The sequence below is a fragment of the Antechinus flavipes genome, chromosome 3 (assembly GCF_016432865.1).
Source record: "Antechinus flavipes isolate AdamAnt ecotype Samford, QLD, Australia chromosome 3, AdamAnt_v2, whole genome shotgun sequence".
Classification (NCBI taxonomy): Eukaryota; Metazoa; Chordata; class Mammalia; order Dasyuromorphia; family Dasyuridae; genus Antechinus; species Antechinus flavipes.
Window position 1 is genome coordinate 75,922,710 of NC_067400.1, and position 22,163 is coordinate 75,944,872.

The window sequence follows — 22,163 nt, forward strand, 5'->3', positions numbered from 1 at the left end:
AGTAAGCACTATTCTAAAGCTTAAAGAAACAAAAATGAAGAACCCATGCTAATCTAACTGAAACCTAGTATTACTCTGATCCAACTCCCAACAGAAATATCCTCAAGTGGAATATTCCACACTTGGTACTATAGTAAATATTCTACAAAAAACACTCATATTATACCTGAAATGTCACAACTTTTTACAAATATGTCAAAAAGAGTTCCTATCAAGCAGGACATTAGAAATCCATGCAGAGCAATAGAATGGGTGTGCATTCTGCCTGCAGTACTTCCTGTGTAATGACAAGTCACTGAACTTGACTAAGTATCAGCTTACTCATCTAGGAAACCAAAAGAATACCTGACAAGGTTGACGTTAAGATAAAAATGAAGTGCTGCATGGGAAACATTTTGCAAATTCTTTACCATTTCACGTTCTTCTCACAACAACTATGAGGTAGATACTGATTACTGGGTCTGAGATAGGCTGAGTGTGTTTCCCACAGCTCCACAGTAGTGTCTGAGGCAAAATACCATGAATACTATTAAAAAGTTAATGTGCATTCACTGGCACACAATTACTCATTCAATAATACTTACAGAACAAACTATAAAACATCAACTTTGTAAAAGAAAACAGAATTCTATTAGAATAGATCTTATTAAAACACAAGTTTGGTGATAATGTAGTCTGGCTCATATTTCTTGAAATGGCCTAATTTCATACTCTGTAAAATAGGCTAGTTATCTTTCAGCATCAATATTTTAAAGATACTCCTTAATACTTAGGAAGTACTTAAGACTATCTTAAGTATTTATTACTACTATAATATATACTAATATATATACATGTCAAAGGCCAAATACACAAAGCCAAATTTCATTACCTTACTATCTTCTCCTTGTCTCATTCTTCCAGGGCTTGGAGGAACAGAGGGCCGTTTCCTACCTTTTTCCTGTTGGAAAAGATCCTGTAATCTACAATGAAAGAACAAAAAGCAAAGTAGATTTATTTGTCTACAGTACACTCAATTTTGCTTACAAATATTTGTTGACATCTCAGAAATACAGTATGATTAGGTGAGCCATACATAATAAAGCTTTAAAGTTTCATTTATCTGGGATACTGATACATTGTTGGTGGAATTGTGAATACATCCAGCCATTCTGGAGAACAATTTGGAGCTATGCTCAAAAAATTATCAAACTGTGCATACCCTTTGATCCAGCAGTGTTTCTACTGGGCTTATATCCCAAAGAAATCTTAAAGAAGGGAAAGGGACCTGTTTGTGCAAGAATGTTTATGGCAGGTCTCTTTGTAGTGGTCAGAAACTGGAAACTGAGTGGATGCCCATCAATTGGAGAATGGCTGAATAAATTATGGAATATTATCAAATATTATGGAATATTATCTTTCTGTAAGAAATGACTAGTAGGATGATTTCAGAAAGGCCTGGAGAGACTACATGAACTGATGCTAAGTGAAATGAGCAGGACCAGAAGATCATTACATACTTCAACAACAATACTATATGATGATCAATTCTGATGGACGTGGCCTTCTTCAACAATGAGATGAACCAAATCAGTTCCAATAGAGCATTAATGAACTGAACCAGCTATACCCAGGGAAAGAACTCTGAGAGATGACTATGAACCACTACATAGAATTCCCAATCCCTCTATTTTTATCCTATTTCCTTCACAGGCTAACTGTACACTATTTCAAAGTCCAATTCTTTTTGTACAGCAAAATAACTATATGGACATGTATACACATATTGTATTTAACTTGTACTTTAACATATTTAACATATATTGGTCAACCTGCCATCAAGGGAAGGGATGGAGGGAAGGAGGGAAAAAGTTGGAACAAAAGGATTTGCAATTGTCAATGTTGAAAAACTACCTATGTATATATCTTGTAAATAAAAAGCTATAAAAAAAGAATTAATATTAAGCAAAATAAATTCTAATGATGGATATACAAAAAAAGAGTTTCATTTATATGAATTAAATTTTTCTCTTACTTCTGAATATCCTGTCATTTCAAAGCCAAGTATATAAAAGGCTCCTACTAGAAAAACATTCCATTGAAAATTTTTAAAAATATAAATACTGCAATACTGAAATTTTAATACATAAACTTTAAATAATCTTAAAAGTTAATACCATAAAAATAAAATATATTTACTAAAACACCTAAAATAGTTATTTTCAGTTTTTAAAAATTTATTTGGTACTTTGCAACCTCAATGATGACATAATAAAAAAAAGTATGTGAAACTTGAAGCTAAGTACAATTTTTTAAAATGAAGACTGTTAATCAGAGATTTTTTTTTAAATTAAAAGTCACAGTATAAGAAAATTTGAGAATAAAGCAAAAATCAATGACTAAACTTAACATTTTTTAAATCTTATTCATTTTTATTACTACTATTATTATTGTTATTATTAATTTACCTGTTATTCCAGGCTTGTAACATTTCACAAAGACTTTGTTTCTTAGCAATTAGAGACTCAAAGACTGACTGTAGCTGTTGGGGGGTTTCTATTGAGGAGGTCATCAGTCTTGCTTGCATTTTTTCAATCCAGTTCTTGAACTCACCTTCCTCCATCTATGAAGAGGATGGCTATTTTGAGTAACTTTAAGAGTCTTTCCAAATAAATAATAGAAAAATTATTATTATTATGAGATAATAATTGATTTTCTTAGCCATCTCAACCAGTTACCTCTTTTTGTGCAAAGATGTCTTCCATCTTTTCCTCTCTTGTTTTGCTAAACGTGTCAGTTTTCAAGGAGGCAAGTCGTTCATCAACAGCAAGATATACCTGTGATACTCTTGAAAAAGAAAATGAAGCCAAATATATTTCAATGACTTACATTTAATTTTCTATCATCACAGAACTAATAAAAAAAATTTTTAATAAGTTATAGTATTTAAATTTAAAAGAAAGTTTGAAAAAAAAATTGACCATATAACTGTTAATGAAAACACATTTTATTTATTTTGCTGGTAACTGATTATTTTATGATGATCTTTACATAATTTGATAATTATAAAAGCTAAAAAAATAAATACCATGAAGCCCTACCCAACTGTAAGAAAAAAAATTCAAAGTAACAGAATCTTTCTTTGTTCAACTCCTCTCCCTACTAATATATTTTCTTACAATAAAGTCAAAGAAATTAAACTGGATAACTATATTTAGCTTTCTGAAGCAATTGATTCACTACCAAGACAAAAATCATGTGAATTCTTTGCCATCTCTACTGACTGTGAACAGATTTGAGAAGCACCATAGTATAGTAGACCAAGTACTGTCCTCATAGCCAAGAAAAACAGGATTTATTTCCTTGCTAGATTGAGTCTGTGACTTCTGCAAAGTCACTTAATCTTTCGATGCCCTAAAGCAATAATTTGCAAACAAGATGATGGCTTGAATTGATAAAGAAATTTCTTCATCTGAGGGTTCTCTATGTGAAAGAAATTGCAGTTCCTATTTTTGTGGTTAGAATAATTTAAAAGCTCCAAGTGCTCCAACATTTTGTACAAAAAGATAGTATTTAAGAAAATCTGAAGAAACGTTTTTCACTAAAAAATTTTCATCCAACTGACATTTCATCCATTCTTATTAACAATATCTCATTCTCTAATTTCTACAGCAACAATAGGAATATTCCTTCTAGTGTAAATTTCCAAAGTAAATGTCATTAAAGAAAACATAGACAAAAAGAGGGCCCCACAAAAAAAAAACTTACTTCTGAAAGAAGTCCTTAAGATCCTGAAGAATGGACAGTTTTAAGGGGGCCTGACGTTTGATATATATTTTGGGAAATGGAACACATACTTCAAGAAGCCGGATGGGAGAATAACTGGAAGTAGAAAAGACAATTAATGTCATATACTTTTCATGATTATTCTGGATGCTGTGGAATTTTTTATGTACTCTACTCAGAGTGTTATCTTCAGTTAAATCCTGAGACACAAGTGAAATTTATAAGAATGACAATGATAATCTTGCAGATAACTTTTAGCTGTTATCAAAATGAAATCATAAAACACCTAAGGCATAACACAATGCCCTCATATACCATGTATCTTAGCATGCAGTAAAAACTTAATAAATTTCACAGATGAGATTCCTCTTACAAAAATGATCAGATGTACAATAACGAAGACTTGCATTCAAATCTCACCTGAGATTTAAAGACTGTTTAACCCACAGAAAGTCACAGGCTAGTCCATTCTCTGTTAAATGTTTCAAAGAAGGAGCCAATCTGCACTGGTAGAGATCATTTCCTCTACCAATAAGAACAAAGGTGAGGTCCAAAAGCTTCTTTATCTTCATAGCCCTCTACAGGTCTCAGTGCAATTTCTTCTTACATCTAATTTCTTCTCTCTCTTCCCCAGCTACTCTTCTTCTTTCACAGGAGATTCCAAAAAAGAAATGTATTTTTGCTCCATCTAGATTTGCCTGTTCTAGATCTAAATGTACCTATCCATTCTCTTCTATCAAAACCACTAGTATCTTGCTTTTAGGTATTATGGCAAGAAAGCCACTTCACAACTGAATTTATACTAGGCTGTTCACTGCTTTCCAAATTCCAATCTAGATTACTCTATCAGCCTCTTCTGCTCCTACTCACATGCTATTAAAATCCCAGCTGAATCACATTATATGACCAAGCTAATTAAATCTACTACAAATCTGTTATCCAATTTCAACTGGGTCCTTAATGCTGTATCCCATTTTTTTCTCTAATTGGTTCTATTCTCAAGCTACCTTCCCCACCTTCATCACCCTCCCAATGAATTGAAGACCTGGCTTTTACCATAAGCGCTCTCGTCTCAATTTCATATTTCAAGCCAATTCATTATCATCTCCTATTCTCTCTTTCTTTGCTCCAGTCTCAGAGGATATAAAAGTAATCCTTATGAATCCCAACCCTTCTACTGGTACCCTTCACCCCAAAACCTCCAATCTCACCCAGCAGTTTGCTTTTTCATTATCCCTCTCTTCAAATCTGTAGCCTCTCCTTACCTGTACCTTCCCTTACCTCCTTACTCTTTCTATACTGCCTATAAATATGCCTATACCATACAACCCTTTAAAAAAGTTTAAATGACTCTTCTACGATCCTATATTTTACCTTCCTTTCCATTCCCGGAACATTCTTCTAATAGGCCAACCCTAGAAAGTTGTCTGCTTGACAATTCTCAAACGAAGAAATTGAAACTATTTCTAGCCATATGAAAAGACACTCCAAATCATTATTAATCAGAGAAATACAAATTAAGACAACTCTGAGATACCACTACACACCTATCAGACTGGCTAGAATGACAGGGAAAGATAATGCAGAATGTTGGAGATGTAGGAAAACAGGGACACTGATACATTGTTGGTGGAACTGTGAATACATCCAGCCATTATGGAGAGAAATTTGGAACTATGCTCAAAAAAGTTATCAAACTGTATATACCCTTTGATCCAGCAGTGTTACTATTGGGCTATGATATCCCAAAGAGATCATAAAGAAGGGAAAGGACCCATATGTGCAAAAATGTTTGTGGCAGTCCTCTTTGTAGTGGCCAGAAACTGGAAACTGAGTGGATGCCCATCAACTGGAGAATGGCTGAATAAATTGTGGTATATGAATATTATGGAATATTATTGTTCGATAAGAAATGACCAACAGGACAATTTCAGAAAGGCCTGGAGAGACTTACACGAACTGATGCTGAGTGAAACGAGCAGGGCCAGGAGATCACTATATACTTCAACAACAATACTATATGATGATCACTTCTGATGGACCTGGCCATCTTCAGCAATGAGACGAACCAAATCAGTTCCAATGGAGCAATAATGAATTGAACCAGCCATGCCCAGAGAAAGAACTCTGGGAGATGACTAAGAACCATTACATTGAATTCCCAATACCTGTATTTTCGCCTGCCTGCATTTTGGATTTCCTTCACAGGCTAATTGTACACTATTTCAGAGTCCGATTCTTTTTGTACAGCAAAATAACGATTTGATCACGTATATTTATTGTGTATCTAATTTATACTTTAATATATTTAACATCTATTGGTCATCCTGCCATCTAGGGGAAGGGGTGAAGGGGGGAGAAGGGGAAAAATTTGAACAAAAGGTTCAACAATTGTCAATGTTGTAAAATTACCCATACAACTTGTAAATAAAAAGCTATTAAAAAATTTAAAAATAAATAAATAAAAATTTAAAAATACATATATTGGATTTAACATATATTTTAATATATTTAAAATGTATTGGACTACCTGCTATTTAGGGAAGAGAGTGGGGGGAAGGAGAGAAAAATTTGGAACAGAAAGTTCTGTAAGGGTCAATGTTGAAAAATTACCCATGCATATGTTTTGTAAATAAAAAGCTTAAAAAAAAAAAAAAAAAAGGAAATAAAGTTGTCTGTTCTCACTTTTATCTTCCACTCTCTTCCTTATCCCTTTTAGCTTGACTCTATCCCTCTATCCTGAATAAAACTGACCTTTCTCATCATTCTTGACCCAATGTTTGATATTATTTGCCAGTCCTGCTACACCTTCCCCTACCCTTTTTGGATACTTTCTTCTCTTTAGGTTTATAAGATATTGATCTACCGTGATTTTCTTCTATCTATCTATCTAGTCTCCTCAGAGGATCATCATTACCCATGGCCCATTTTCTTTATAGAGAAATGTGTCCCAAGGTTCTGTCCTGGCACCTTTCTCTATACCCTCAGCAAATTCATCAGTTCTCTTGATTTCAAATTCTGCTAATCTTCTGATGATTCTCAAATCTGTATTTCCAGTTTTTAAATTTCTCCTGAGTTCATCTTATATCTTCAAATGCCTGCTAGACATCTGTGCCTTGATGATACTTAGACCATTCAAACTGTCTTAGCTCAATAACAAATTCATTATCTTGCCATCTAAATCCTAATTTCCTAGTTCCTTTGAGGGCCCCACATTGCTTACAGTCAGAACTATCCTCACTTCTTCACTCTTGCTCACCTCCTTTGTCCAGGCTTGTCAATTCTCTCTCTCTTCCCAACATCTCTTGCATCCACTTCCAGCCCCAAGTTCAGGCCCTCTCTCTGACTTACTTTGATAGGCTCATCCCTAATCTCCTTGCCTCATCTCTCAAATCTCCTATCCAACTTCCACATAGTGATATCCCTAAAGAATAGGTCTGACCCACTGACACATTGTTGGTGGAATTGTGAACACATCCAGCCATTCTGGAGAGCAATTTGGAACTATCCTCAAAGTTATCAAACTGTGCATACCCTTTGATCCAGCAGTATTACTACTGGGCTTATACCCCAAAGAGATACTAAAGAAGGGAAAGGGGACCTGTACGTGCCAAAATGTTTGTGGCAGCCCTGTTTGTAGTGGCTAGAAGCAGGAAAATGAATGGATGCCCATCAATTGGAGAATGGTTGAGTAAATTGTGGTATATGAACGTTATGGAATATTATTGTTCTGTAAGGAATGACCAGCAGGATGAATACAGAGAGGACTGGCGAGACTTACATTAACTGATGCTAAGTGAAATGAGCAGGACCAGGAGATCATTATATCCCTCAACAATGATACTGTTTTCTCCTCCCCAACCCACTTGCAAAAAAAAAAAAAAAAAAAGGGATGGAGCACAGGACCTGGAGTCAAGAAGAACTGAATTCAAATCTAGCCTCACATCCTGCCTAGCGCTGGACAAGTCATTTTACCTCCGACTATCTGACAAAATGGATCCACTGGATCCACTAGGGAAGATCTCTGCCAAGAAAAGGCCAAATGGGGACAACAAGGGCTGGACATAGCTGTCACAACTGAGCAACAACCAGAGAGAAGTTTTATTGATGCCAGGCCCAGCCTTCTAGCCACTGTGCCACCCAAAATGCCCTTATTAATATGCCTATTAGCAACCTTTGTGTTATATATGTTTATTTTAATATGTGCCTATTAACACTTTTGTGTTATATATTATGTGTTAATTTTAATATGTGCCTATTAACAATCTTTGTGCTGTATGTTATATATTAATTTTAATGTGTGCCTATTATCTTAATTATTTTTTTTGTATTATCTTAATTTTTAACATATGCCTATTAAAAATTTTTGTTTAAAAAAAAAAAAAACAATGATACTGTTTGAGGATGTATTCTGATGGAAGTGGATCTCTTCGATAGAGAGAGCTAATTCAGTTTCAATTGATCAAGGATGGACAGAAGCAGCTATACCCAAAGAAAGAACACTGGGAAATGAATATAAACTGCTTGCATTTTTGTTTTTCTTCCTGGGTTATTTCTACCTTCTGAATCCAATTTTCCCTGTGCAACAAGAGAACTGTTCGATTCTGCACACATATATTGTATCTAGGATATACTGTAACCTATTTAACATATAAAGAACTGCTTGCCATCTGAGGGAGGGGGTGGAGAGAGGGAGGGGAAAAATCAGAACCGAAGTGAGTACAAGGGATAATGCTGTAAAAAATTACCCTGGCATGGGTTCTGTCAATAAAGTTATTTAATAATAATTAAAAAAAAAAAAAAAAAAAGGTCTAACCATATCACTCAGCTGCTCAAAAAGCTTGAACAGATATAGAATCAAATACAATTCTTGCTTGAAACCTAAATTCCACAATCTGATTCCAGACACTCTTTCCAGGCTGAGGGTACAATACTTCCTTTAGCTCATACCATACATCACCAAACTGGATATTCACTGCTCTCCAACACTATATTCATTGATCTAAGCACAAGCTGATCTTCCTTCCTGGAAAATATGCTTGGAGTAAGAAAGCCTCTAAAAACATGTAAGAGATATGAAGCCAACTTTTCTCATGTTAGAATCCATTAATAATTCTTCTCAATATAAGAGAAATGCTACTTTAAAACATGGAGAGTTTCAAGTAAAACATGACCTTAGAAAACATAGTTAGTTCTCCATATCTTACCTGAAGGAAGCCACCATTTGATTATAGGAGAAATACTGATGATAATCATGGTGAATAGAGTGACCACATGGTTCAACATTAGCTCTCCGAGTATACTGATGTCCATAAAATCTAAGCTCAAGGTATTTTGCAAATGACATTGACCAGGAATCATTGGAAAGAGCAACAACTGGTGTTACCTGAAATTTAGAATATATTTAGATAATGTAAGTAGTTGGATTTTTAAAACAAAATATATAAGACATTTTGGACATGAACATCAAGCAGATTTATTTATATGCATATCCTATTCAATCCATGTGTTATACCTGCTTCAATATCTCACTGAAAAATATTGTTAAACATTTAGCAGATAGTAAATGAGCTAATAACCATAAAATATTACAATTGAGAATAAGAGGAAATCCAGTTTTTCTATGTACAACTACTTTCATCACAAGGAAATATAAAAATACCTTCTCTGGGGTTAGAGGAAGGAACTTGATAAATTAGCATTTTATTTTTGTGCAAATTAAAACACCAGTTTCTACTACACACTATTAATATTTTTTAAAATCTGTCATGTGATGTTGTAAAAACATAAACAAATGGTAGAACAATGGAAAAGGCGGGTAATGTTCTATAACTTTACCTGTTCTGAATCCAACCATTCTGGAGAGCAATCTGGAATTATGCCCAAAAAGTTATCAAACTATGCATACCCTTTGATTCAGCAGTGTTTCTATTGGGCTTATATCCCAAAGAAATACTAAAGAAGGGAAAGGGACTCGTATGTGCCAAAATGTTTGTGGCAGCCCTGTTTGTAGTGGCTAGAAGCTGGGAAATGAAAAGATGCCCATCAATTGGAGAATGGCTGGGTAAATTGTGGTACATGAATGTTATGGAATATTATTGTTCTGTAAGAAATGACCAGCAGGATGAATACAGAGAGGCTTGGTGAAACTTACATGAACTGATGCTAAGTGAAATGCACAGAACCAGGAGATCATTATACACTTCGACAACGATATTGTATGAGGATGTATTCTGATGGAAGTGGATTTCTTTGACAAAGAGACCTAACAGTTTCAACTGATAAATGATGGACAGAAGCAGCTACACCCAAAGAAAGAACACTGGGAAACGAATGTGAACTAACTGCAATTTTGCTTTTCTTCCCAGGTTATTTTACCTTCTGAATGCAATTCTCCCTGTGCAACAAGAGAACTGTTCAGTTCTGCAAACATATATTGTATCTAGGATATACTGCAACATATCTAACATATATAGGACTGCTTGCCATCTAGGCGAGGGGATGGAGGGAGGGAGGGGAAAAATCGGAACAGAAACGAGTGCAAGGGATAATGTTGTAAAAAAATTACCCTGGCATGGATTCTGTCAATATAAAGTTATTATTAAATAAAATAAAATAAAATAAAATATTAAAAAAAAAAAACTTTACCTGTTCTAATCAGTTACAGAAATATTTTAAAGGTAGTTAAAAAGAAAAAAGCCAAAGCAAGCAGGCCACTAGTGAGCTCTAATTTACATTATTAATTTTTGAAAATCCATTTAGAAAAAATTAAATACTCTTTAAAGATGTTGTTGTTGCTTTTTGTAGAACTTAGGCATATGAATGAAAAATAGAACCTAGAATGTGAGGGGGAGTAATGTTAAACAAAACTTGAAAAATAGTTACAAGTCAGAATGTAGAAGGCTTTATCTAATGAATTTAGTTTTGGGAATATTTTGTTTATTTGTTTTCACAAAGGTAACTTTGTAAAACTTACAGCTTAAGTTTTTTGACCAGGGGAGTGATATGGTCAATCTAATTTACTAAAACAATTTTGTCACGAACAGGTTTTATAGAAAACTGAAAGAACTATAAATTTTTTTTCATTTTAAAATAATGAGTCATGATTGTTGCAAGTAGTTGGATTGATATAGTCAATAATCAACTAAAATAAAATTAAGTTATCTAGCTGTACTCCATTGAACATAAAAACGGGTGCAAAATAATAATGATGGCAATAATAAAGCTATGTCAGTCAAGATTTTTGCCTAGATTTCTTTAAGCTCTGAATTAATACTTAGTTTTATAAGTGATGAGTGTCACTTCCCAGTCACTTGATGTTCTACACTGATGAGGGCCAGAGTTTGGCAATCTCATGCTAAAACAATGCTGTGGCTATCCCATACACAATTCAATTCAGTTCAACATCCATTTATCAAAGTATATGTTATAGATGTACTAAGTACTGTGCTTCATTCTGAGGACCCAAAGACAAAAAAGAACTCCTGCCTTTTAGAATTTTAATATTATGCTAGGGAGACTGCAACATCACATACAAAGATAATACAAAATACTTGAAGGTAATTTCAAGAAACAGGGGGAACTAACAATGAGAGAGAATAGGTCTCATGTAGGATAAGTGTTCCTGAAATATGCAATTAGCTTCTACTATGTGTTAAAATTGTGATTTGCACCCCAGTAAAAACAAGAGAGAAGGGTCACAGGATCATAGATTTAGAGTAAGGGACAGAGGAAAAGACAGTGAGGCACAGGAAAAAAAAATCCATTCTGGAAGTCTAGTTTTGAGACTTAGTTATGCCCTTTATTGACTTTGGGAACTTGGGTATATCAAAATCTTCCCAAATTTCAGTTTCATTAGCTATTTTAAAAATGGGAACAATACCTGAACTTCTCACTGCCTATTTTCTTTATTAGGTTGTTGTGAAAATGAAGTAATATACATAAAACATTCTATAAATGCAAAATGACCCATAGACTCAAAGAATTTACAACACAGATATAAGACTCATTAACATCCACAGAAACATAAATAATATGACCACTGAAAGTAAAACTGGGACTTTAAAATAATTAATCCATTATGTCCTAAATAAACTAATCTTTTTCCTCTTAAGACTCCAATTAATCATGCAAGCATTTATTAAGCTACTACTGTAGTATGGGCAATTAGCTAGATGTTAGGGTCACAAAAAAAAATTGTCCACAAAAGAGCTTGTGAAAAACAAGAAACATATATTAAAAAATAATAATAATAACAAAACCTGTGATTTCTCTGGTAATCTTGAAACCACAAGATGTCTGTTTATTAAGGTATACACAAAATAAATAATACCAGATACAAGAGAGAAAAATAACAGGAGCTGAGGGAATCAGGAAAGGCATCAAGGAAGAAGTGTCATTTGAACTTAATTTAAAGGAAGCTGGGATCCTAAGCAGCTAAGGTGAGAAATGCGTGCCTTTGTACATGGAGTATAATTTGTGCAAAGGTGCTGAGTCAAAAAAGGAAAAGCAAGAAGACTAGAAGAGTACTGCATAAAACTAGAAAGACTGAAGCCAGGCTGTAAAAGGCTTCTAGGGATAACAAAGTCACTGGCATTTATAGAATAGGAGAATGACATGATCAGACCATAGGTTTTAAGGATTTCACTTTGATAACTATGTAGAAGAGAATTTAGAAAGAAGACTTGAGGCAGGAGCCAAGATAGCGGAGAAGGCACATGCAACTTTCTAAGCTCTCTCATACTCTCACGACCAATTATTAAATTCGGCCTCAAAAATAGCGCTTGACTGGTAAAACCCATGAAGATTAGTAGTATGACAACTCACCAGTCAAAGATAATCTGGAATTTCACCAGAAAAGGTTTATCCTGAGGGGCCTGAGCAGATCAGAGCAAGCAGGGAGAGAACTAGAGGCTAACAAGTTGTGCAGACCGGGCGGGGGTGGTCTCTGTGGTTAGAAAAATTACACAGCCGACTCTGGCATAGACTGCCTGCTCTGCTCTGCTTGCAAAACAGTAGATTAGCAGAAAATTCAAAGTCACTCTAAAAAAAAACACCAGAACCTAAGAGGATCTGGCTATACCCACCCTAAACTGGAAGTGACTCAGCACAGATCACAGCAGAACTGTGCAGCCCCAATCCACAGTATAGGGCTTTTTCTTGGTGCGGTTCTGAACCTGGCCACATGGGGGCACAGCCCCAGGCAGCCTCTAATCTGCACAGTGGGGGCTCAGCCTGGGGCAATAGAATTTCCACAGCTGGGCTGTACTTCTTGGGGCTTCTGGGGCAGAGACATTTCCAGTCTGTGCTGGGGGAATGGAGGGGGAGGAAGAAGGGGGCAGGAAAGGGAAGGGCCTATTAGCTGGTCAGCTGCTACTATCCACAGCCCCACGGTGGACTTTGGCCTGGAGTAGTGACATTTTCACTGCTCAATCTCTAGCCTCAGGGCAGTCGCTAAGCTGCACAGTGGGGTACTCCATTTGGCACTTCTGCAGTTCAGCCAGTGCTAACCAGATCTGAATCACTTCCACTGGGGAACTTTTTCACAGAGCACTCCAGTACCTTGCTGCTCTTTGCACCCAGTTTATACCTTTCCCTGCTTTGCAGAGGAAGCTGGTAACCTCCTTGCCCTGAAGGCAGACTCTAAAGGCTTTAAAAAAATGAGTAAAAAAAAAATCAAAAGGATGATAATAAAATCAATTTGGAAATTGGAATTGGAGTATTAAATTTATTGACTCTCTTACCCAATTGGAAAAATATTAAATGCTCTTGGATAGGTGAGCAAATATAATAAAGATGACAATACTACCTAAACTAATCTATTTAGTGACCTAAAAAAAAATCCCTAGGACCAGATGGATTTACATGTGAATTCTACCAAACATTTAAAGAAAAATTAGCCCCAATGCTATATAAACTATTTGAAAAATAGGGAATGAAGGAGTCCTACCAAATCCCTTTTATGACACAGACATGACACTGATACCTAAACCAGGTAGGTTGAAAAGAGAGAAAGAAAATTATAGACCAATCTCCCTAATGAATATTGAACCTAAAATCTTAAATAAGATATTAGCAAAAAGATTACAGAAAATCATCCTCAAAATGATACACCATGATCAAGTAGAATTTATACCAGGAATGCAGGGCTGGTTCAATATTAGGAAAACTATCAGCATAATCGGCCATATTAATAACCAAATTAACAAAAACCATATGATCATCTCAATAGATGCAGAAAAGGCTTTTGATAAAATCCAACATCCATTCCTAATAAAAACACTTGAGAGTATAGGAATAAATTAATTGCTTTGGGATTATTAAATGCTTTTGGATAGGGCAAGCAAATATAATAAAGATGACAATACTACCTAAACTAATCTATTTATTTAGCGCTATACCAATCAGACTCCCAAAAAACTACTTTGATGAACTAGAAAAAATAACAACAAAGTTCATATGGAAAAACAAAAGGTCAAGAATTTCAAGGGAATTAATGAAAAAAAAATCAAATGAAGGTGGCCTAACTATACCAGATCTAAAATTATATTATAGAGCAGCAGTTACCAAAACCATTTGGTACTGGCTAAGAAAGAGACTGGTTGATCAATGGAATAGGTTAGGTTCAAAGGACAAAACAGTCAATAAATTTAATACTCTAGTATTTGACAAACTCAAAAATCCCAACTTTTGGGATAAGAACTCACTGTTTGACAAAAATTGCTGGGAAATTTGGAAACTACTATGGCAGAAACTAGGCATTGACCCACACAACACTGTACATCAAGATAAGGTCAAAATGGGTTCATGACTTAGGCATAAAGAATGAGATTATAAATAAATTGGAAGAGCATAGGACAATTTACCTCTCAGACCTGTGGAAGAAGAAGAAATTTATGACCAAAGAAGAACTAGAGATCATTACTGATCACAAAATAAAAAATTTTGATTAAATTAAAAAGGTTTTGTACAAACAAAACTAATGCAGACAAGATTAGAAGGGAAACAATAAACTGGGAGAACATTTTTATAGTCAAAGGTTCTGATAAAGGCTTTATTTCCAAAATATAGAGAGAATTGACTCTAATTTATAAGAAATCAAGCCATTCTCCAACTGATAAATGGTCAAAGGATATGAACAGACAATTCTCAGATGAAGAAATTGAAATTATTTCTAGCCATATGAAAAGATGCTCCAAGTCATTATTAATCAGAGAAATGCAAATTAAGACAACTCTAAGATACCACTACACACCTGGATTGGCTGGAATGACAGGGAAAGATAATGCAGAATGTTGGAGGGGATGTAGGAAAACTGGGACACTGATACATTGTTGGTGGAATTGTGAACACATCCAGCCATTCTGGAGAGCAATTTGGAACTATCCTCAAAAAGTTATCAACCTGTGCATACCCTTTGATCCAGCAGTGTTTCTACTGGGCTTATATCCCAAAGAGATTTTAAAGAAGGGAAAAAGACCTGTATGTGCAAGAATTTTTGTAGCAGTCCTCTTTGTAGTGGCCAAAGACTGGAAACTAAGTGGATGCCCATCAATTGGAGAATGGCTGAATAAATTGTGGCATGTGAATATTATGGAATATTATTGTTCGGTAAGAAATGACCAACAGGACAATTTCAGAAAGGCCTGGAGAGACTTACACGAACTGATGCTGAATGAAATGAGTAGGATCAGGAGATCATTATATACTTCAACAAATAATACTATATGATGATCAATTCTGATGGACCTGGCCATCCTCAGTAATGAGATGAACCACATCAGTTCCAATAGAGCAGTAATGAATTGAACCAGCTATACCCAGCAAAAGAACTCTGGAAGATGACTAAGAACCATTACATAGAATTCTCAATCCCTACATTTTTGTCCACCTGCATTTTTTATTTCCTTCACAGGCTAATTGTACACTATTTCAGAGTCCGATTCTTTTTGTACAGCAAAATAACTGTTTGGACATGTATACTTATTTTGTATTTAATTTATACTTTAACATATTTAACATATATTGGTCAAGCTGCCATCTCAGGGAAGGGGTGAGGGAAAGCAGGGGAAAAATTGCAACAAAAGATTTGGCAATTGCCGATGCTGTGAAATTACCCATGTATATAACTTGTAAATAAAAAGCTATAACTAAAAAAAGGAAGAAGAAGCAGAAGCAGAAGAAGCAGAAGCAGAAGAAGAAGCAGAAGCAGAAGCAGAAGAAGAAGAAAGAGAAGGAAGAGGAGGAGGAGGAGGAGAAGGAAGAATAGGAGGAGGAAGAAGAGGAGGAGGAAGAATAGGAGGAGGAGGAAGAGGAAGAAGAAGAGGAGGAGGAAGAGGAGAAGAAGAAGAAAGAAGAAGACAGAAGAAGAAAAAGAAGAAGGAGGAAGAAGGAAGAAGGAAAAAGAAGAAGGAGGAGGAGTTAGAAAGAAGAAGAAAGAAGGAGAAGGAAGGAAGAAGACTTGAGGCAAGGAGACTAGTTAAGGACTTTTTGCAATAATTTAATTAAGTGGCAAAAAGAACCAAAAGTGGTGTAGTAGCTATTGGAGGGGAGGGAAGGGGACAAGGGGAGAGGGCAAGGAGGCAGATAAAGGAAAAGTGTACAGGTACACTCAACAACACATGGCAGCTGATTGGATATAAGGGGTAAAGGCAAGTGAGGAATTAAAGATGGCTCCAAGGTGTTAAACCTGCACAACTGAAAGTAATATGAAGCCTTCAAAAGAAATAAAAACTAAAAAGAGAATGAATTTGAGGAAAAAAAGTTATGTTCCATTTTAGACGCATTCACTTTTTGAGGGCCCCATCCTCCCAGTCACTCAGATATGAAACCACAGAGGCATTCCTACTCTTCTTACATTCTCCTGACTTCATCCCCTCTTCCTTCTGCCTCCACAGCATCCCTCACATTTGGCTCCTGTCCATTCAAAACTGCTGCTATCCTAGTTCAGGTTCTCAAAACCATAACAGTCCTCAATTATTTTAAGAACCTCCCACACTGGTTTCCGTCTTTCCTGCTTCTCCCTTTCCCAACACATCCTTCACATAGCTGCCCAAACGATCTGACTAAACAGAGGTCTAAGAATCACTCCCCTATTCAAATCCTTCAGAGATCCCTTAATACATCTGGATAAAACACAAATCTCTTAGCATAGGATTTAGGGTCCTCCAAAAAGTTACTTCCCATTACTTTCCATCATGAACTCGATATTCCAGTCAGTTCACTTTTAGTTGTTCTCAAACTCTATATTCCAACCACTGCTTCCCTGTTTTCCCTCTACCTAGAATGTATTCCGTATCCTTCCCTTTGTCTTTCAGAATCCTAATCCTTCAAGATTCAATTTGAGTGCTACCCACCTTTAAAAAATTTCTCTGGTCCTCCAAGCTGCTAGTCTCAGCAGTCTACAGGTAAAATCTGTGTTGACCCTCTTCCCTGCTTAGTTTAGCCTCTGACTTATCCCTGCTTATTATTATTCTCTTCTTCTTAAATACTTCATTGAAATAGTTTCACTTTCTGAGACCCTCATAATAACAATGCAAGTCTGGTGAGCTGTGTCAGAACTCTTCACCAGAATTGCCTAGAATTACAATTAATAGAGCAGTTTGATTTCACCTTTGTTACTTTCATTCCCTCTCATGTTATACTTACCTCTGTATGTACTGGATGTTCACAATAAGCTGCTTGAGGACAAGGATGATTTAAATTTTGTCTTTGTATCTCTAAAGTCTAGTTGCACAGAAGCCTTGCCTAAAGGATATCCATAAGAAATATTTGATATTTATTTAATTCTACCATACATAGCTCTAAACAAGCTTTCTTTTAACTGATTATTATTTAGGGCTAAATTCCAATGATCTTGTGATGAAGATGGCTATCTACACCCAGAGAGAAGACTGTGGGAACTAAATGTGATTCAACATAACATTCTCACTCTTATTGATGTTGTTCGCTTGCATTTTGTTTTCTTACTCATATTCTTTCCTTTTTGCTCTGATTTTTCTTATGCAGTAAGATATATTGTATAAATACATTTACATATATTGAATTTAACATATATTTTAACATGTATAACATTTTGGATTGCTTAAAATCTAGGGGAGGGAGTGGGGGGAAGAAGAGGAAAATCTGAAACACAAGCTATGCAAGAGTCAATGTTGAAAAATTATCTGTGCATATGTTTTGAAAATAAAAAACTTTAAAAAAAAATTTAGGGCTACTGAAAGTTGCAGGCAGCTGATAAATTCTAAAAATATAACATTCAAAATAAATATATAACCCTTGTGTTAGCATTAACTGGAAAATAAAACAAAATTAGCAAAATAAAGATGATTATTTCCAAATATTACATATTAAGGGCTTTAAAAATGATTGAGACAAGACAAAGAGGTAAATAAATGTTAAAAAACATTACACACTATACTACATTACCTGTTTGCAGATTCTACACCAGGAATAGGTAAGAATTGTGTGTTGATATCCAGGCACTGGAGAATCCAATTCTTTAAGTATAATCTGGACACAACCTTGCCCATGCACAAATCGACGAATATGATGTACCATAGGAGTATCACAAAACATGCTGGGACAATGGTAAGAAGGCCTGTAACAAATAAATGAAGCAAATTCTTTCCTAAGTCATAAAAAGGAAAACTCTGCGATATAATAGATAGATAGAAGATTATATATAGATAGAAAGATATAGATAATATAATAAACATCATGTCAAGAAAATTTAGCAACTATGAATAGTTTTACTACAAATTTCAACACTAAACAAACTTAATGCACTAACTGTGACATTCAAATGAAACAATGAAGGAATTTAGAAAGTAAAATCATTCAGATTTCTAAATTAAGTAGAGAAAACTCATGAAAAAATAAAGTCCTCTCTAGATTATCATAATAACTATATATCCTAAGAAAAACACAATGTCAATATTCCTCAAGTGAGGTCATTCTTTCCATAAAATCCCATGGTCACAATCCTAAAGAAAGAAATGTTAGAAATACACATGAAATTCAGAGTGAAATTCTGAGTATTCTCTTTAGGAGTAAAAGGTATTCAAAAATCTAGTGAAATTTTAGGCTTTCCAAGCAATAAACTGACTAAGACTTTTAGAAAACTGTGTCAACCCAGTACTAAGAGCAAAGTAAAAAAAACCTTTTAAATCCATTCAAAGAAGTGACTTTTTTTTTTTTTTTTTTTTTTGGAATTAGGTTAAAAAGGCTATAGAGTCTGCCTCATCTCTTCTCACTTAATCTCTGAATGGGCATTACCTCAATCAAACTGAGACCTGTTAAAAATCTTGGATTAAAAAGGTCAAGGTCCCCCACCTGTATCTAGAATAATCTCCAATTGTTCTGATCTGTATCTTGCCACTAGTCCCAGATGGCTTCAGGAAAGAAAGAGAGCAAGTGACCTTGCCCAGCCCTCCCTCACTGAAATCAATTCGCTTACATGCCATGGCATCACCTCCCTGATGTCATGATCAACTTCGAGAATGAAGGACAAATAACAACAACAACATGAAATAATACAGTGGTTTCCAAATTTTTCAAGTATGAGGGAGGTTCCCTCATCAAAAAAAACTGAGAACTCTTATAATAGTCTAACAGAAAAAAAAAAAAAGACAAAAAGGAAGAATTCGCTAATGATTCTAAACAAATCTATATTTTATAAATCACAATATCTATATACATTAAAAATAGTGATGCACATTTTAAATGAATAAATTCACACATTCTATTAAGGTATGTTTGCTTATTTATTATATTGAATTACAATAAATCCTTTGTTGAAGCTAAAGATCAAAATGACAAACCTGAGATACATAAAGATTTGTAAGTACCTTATAGTCTCTGCCTCACCCAAAGTCATCCCTGACTCTTCTTGGTCCACAAGTTTGATGAAATGAATTAAAAAAAAAAAAAAAAATCTAAATTTGGAAGACCTGGATTTGCCATCATGTTCTATTATTGTTGGTTCTATCCTCTGTGTCCTCACCCAGAAAAGTGAGGATAGTCCCACTACTTGTCTCACAAAGCTGTTCGAAGCTGTAACAAAGGTTGCTGTTTTCATTATCAAAGAAAGATTTGGGAAAGATTTGAAGATATCTAGCTTAGCTTCATCCCTTCAGAATCTTTGATATCCAATTATTTACTCAGACTGAAGGGGAGGGAAACTGTTCCCTTTACTGAAACTGTGTTCCCTCTTGATCTGTGATCCATTTTGGAGTCTCAGCCCCTCCTGGGGAAGGCATATCCCCCCAAATAAGTTATCTTTTGGGAATGCCAGAGTCTTTGATTCAATTAGAAATCCTGGTTTGTGAAGGTGTTGTTAATTCCAATAGGAGATCTGGGCTGGATACTGATAAGCATCCAGGCCTGGGAACCTTGGCTTCCTGAAGCCTCAAGACTCCTTTTAAAGGGCAGTTTCTAAACTTACTCTTTGCAGAGGCCCAAAGTAGCTTGCTCAGCTGCTAGGACCCTGCCCACTGAGAAGGCATTCTCTTCTCAGTGACAGACTCCATTTCCCTAATAGGATAAGTCAGTCTCTTAGCAAGACTGGCTTCCTGTCCAACAAAAAACTTTCATTTTTGCTAATTAATATTTCCTGATTAAGTGAATTCTTTCACTTTGAACCTGCAGCTCACCAAAAAAGGGATTTTTGGTATTTTTGGTACAACAACTCTCAGACTGCCACTAACCTCATCAAAATGACACAGAATTGAGGAAAAGACTATTTGGTAGGACTTGGTAGGAAAGGATACTTGGAAGGACAAGGTAACTTCTATATATTATGATATATAGGTACAGAATATTGTGATATGTAGGTACAGAATCAGGACAGAAAAATATCTGAACAAGGATGCCACTAAATTCATATTCAATGTGACTTCCTAAATCACAAATCTATATTTCTTCTCTATTGTACTTCAGAGTATGAAGGGAAAGGTACACAGAATGGGAAAATTTTTCTTACCTGAAACAATACCTTTCTAAAAATATTCCTAAAGTGAGATCATTCTTCCCATAAAATTCCATGGTCACAATCCTAAAGAAAGAAATATTAGAAATACACACGAAATTCAGAGTGAAATTCTGAGTATTCTCTTTAGGAGTAAAAGGTATTCAAAAGTCTTAGTGCAATTTTAGGCTTTCCAAACATAAATTGCATTAAGAATTAGAAAAAGCTGTATTTACAATACAGCCTTAACAGAAACAATTCCAAAAAGGACTAATTCCTCATCTGGAAAAACTAGCTCAAACTAGATAAATCTATGGCATCTGACTCCATTCCTAGTTAATAAAGAGAAATAAATATAATATTAGTTATTAGCAATAAGTAAACCTAATTAAATATGATCACATGTAATAAAACTCTTGATTACTGCTTTGAATTTGGCATTTAAAACCCAAGATCTAGAATCCTGGCTCTTTCATACAACTTTCTTAATAGTCAATAATCAGTAAATATATATTGGGTGCTATTAACAGTCAGACTCTTTTCTAAGTATTGAAGTTAAAAAGAAAGGGACAGTCCCTGTCCTCAAGGAGATCATACTTTCTCTACACCTTAATTTCCTCATCTGTAAAAAGTAAGAGTTCCACTAAATAATCTTTGAGATCCTTTCCTTTTCCAAATTCAATGATCTATGATGTCTTGGCTCTGGAAATTTCTTTGCCTTTTCCCCATATCTAGAGACACTCTCCCTCCTACATTCTGACTCCTGAAATCCCTGACTTCCTTTAAGTCCTCAACTAAAATCCACCCTCTAAAGGAAACTTTCCCTAATTCATTAATTGGCTGGTTAATTAATCTCAGTGGTTTCCATCCTCTAATTCCTATTTATTCTATATATAACTAGCTTTGTATGTATTTGTTTGTATATTGTCTCCCCCAAGAAACTGTAAAGTCTTTGAGGGCAGTGGTTGTCTTTTGCCTCTATCCCCAGTGCTTAGCACAGTACCTAGCACATAGGAGGCACTTAATAAATACTTACTGAAATGAATCAAATATGATCTCACTAATTGATTCCCTTATTGCAAACAGCTTTTCTCAATCATACTAAAGCTGGTACAACACTACCAAGAACTTGGATTAGGAGAGATGGAATTCCTTCCCAAAGTTCTAAATCCTTGGAATTTGTGCCCTTGGAATCCTCAGCTGAAACCAAGAATGCATTTTCTCACAGAAACAATATTATAAATGATAATTAAGTTCTATTCAGCAAGAGTCTTAGATTAACAACATTACAAGGAACCTCAGAATTCTTTTTATAAGATCCTAGTTGAGTGGAAAGAATCAGAAAACCCAGGTTTAGCCCTGTGTGTGCTGTTGTGGTTAAATCGACTAATGGACAAGTGACTTAATTGAGGCATAGTTTCCTCAATCATAA

At 35.1% G+C, this 22,163-nt stretch overlaps 1 protein-coding gene across 1 annotated transcript in view; it reads right to left on the reverse strand.

The window, feature by feature from the left end:
- The window catches only part of PIKFYVE (phosphoinositide kinase, FYVE-type zinc finger containing), a 109,707-nt gene that overhangs the window by 21,184 nt on the left and 66,360 nt on the right, over nucleotides 1-22,163 (reverse strand). Inside the window, exons 22-28 of the mRNA XM_051983674.1 lie at nucleotides 20,747-20,818; nucleotides 18,193-18,364; nucleotides 8,973-9,151; nucleotides 3,748-3,861; nucleotides 2,718-2,826; nucleotides 2,448-2,602; nucleotides 872-962 (exon numbers count right to left, since the gene is read on the reverse strand). Of these exons, the coding sequence (XP_051839634.1) occupies nucleotides 872-962; nucleotides 2,448-2,602; nucleotides 2,718-2,826; nucleotides 3,748-3,861; nucleotides 8,973-9,151; nucleotides 18,193-18,364; nucleotides 20,747-20,818 (892 nt within the window). The remainder of the gene's footprint in view (nucleotides 1-871; nucleotides 963-2,447; nucleotides 2,603-2,717; nucleotides 2,827-3,747; nucleotides 3,862-8,972; nucleotides 9,152-18,192; nucleotides 18,365-20,746; nucleotides 20,819-22,163) is intronic.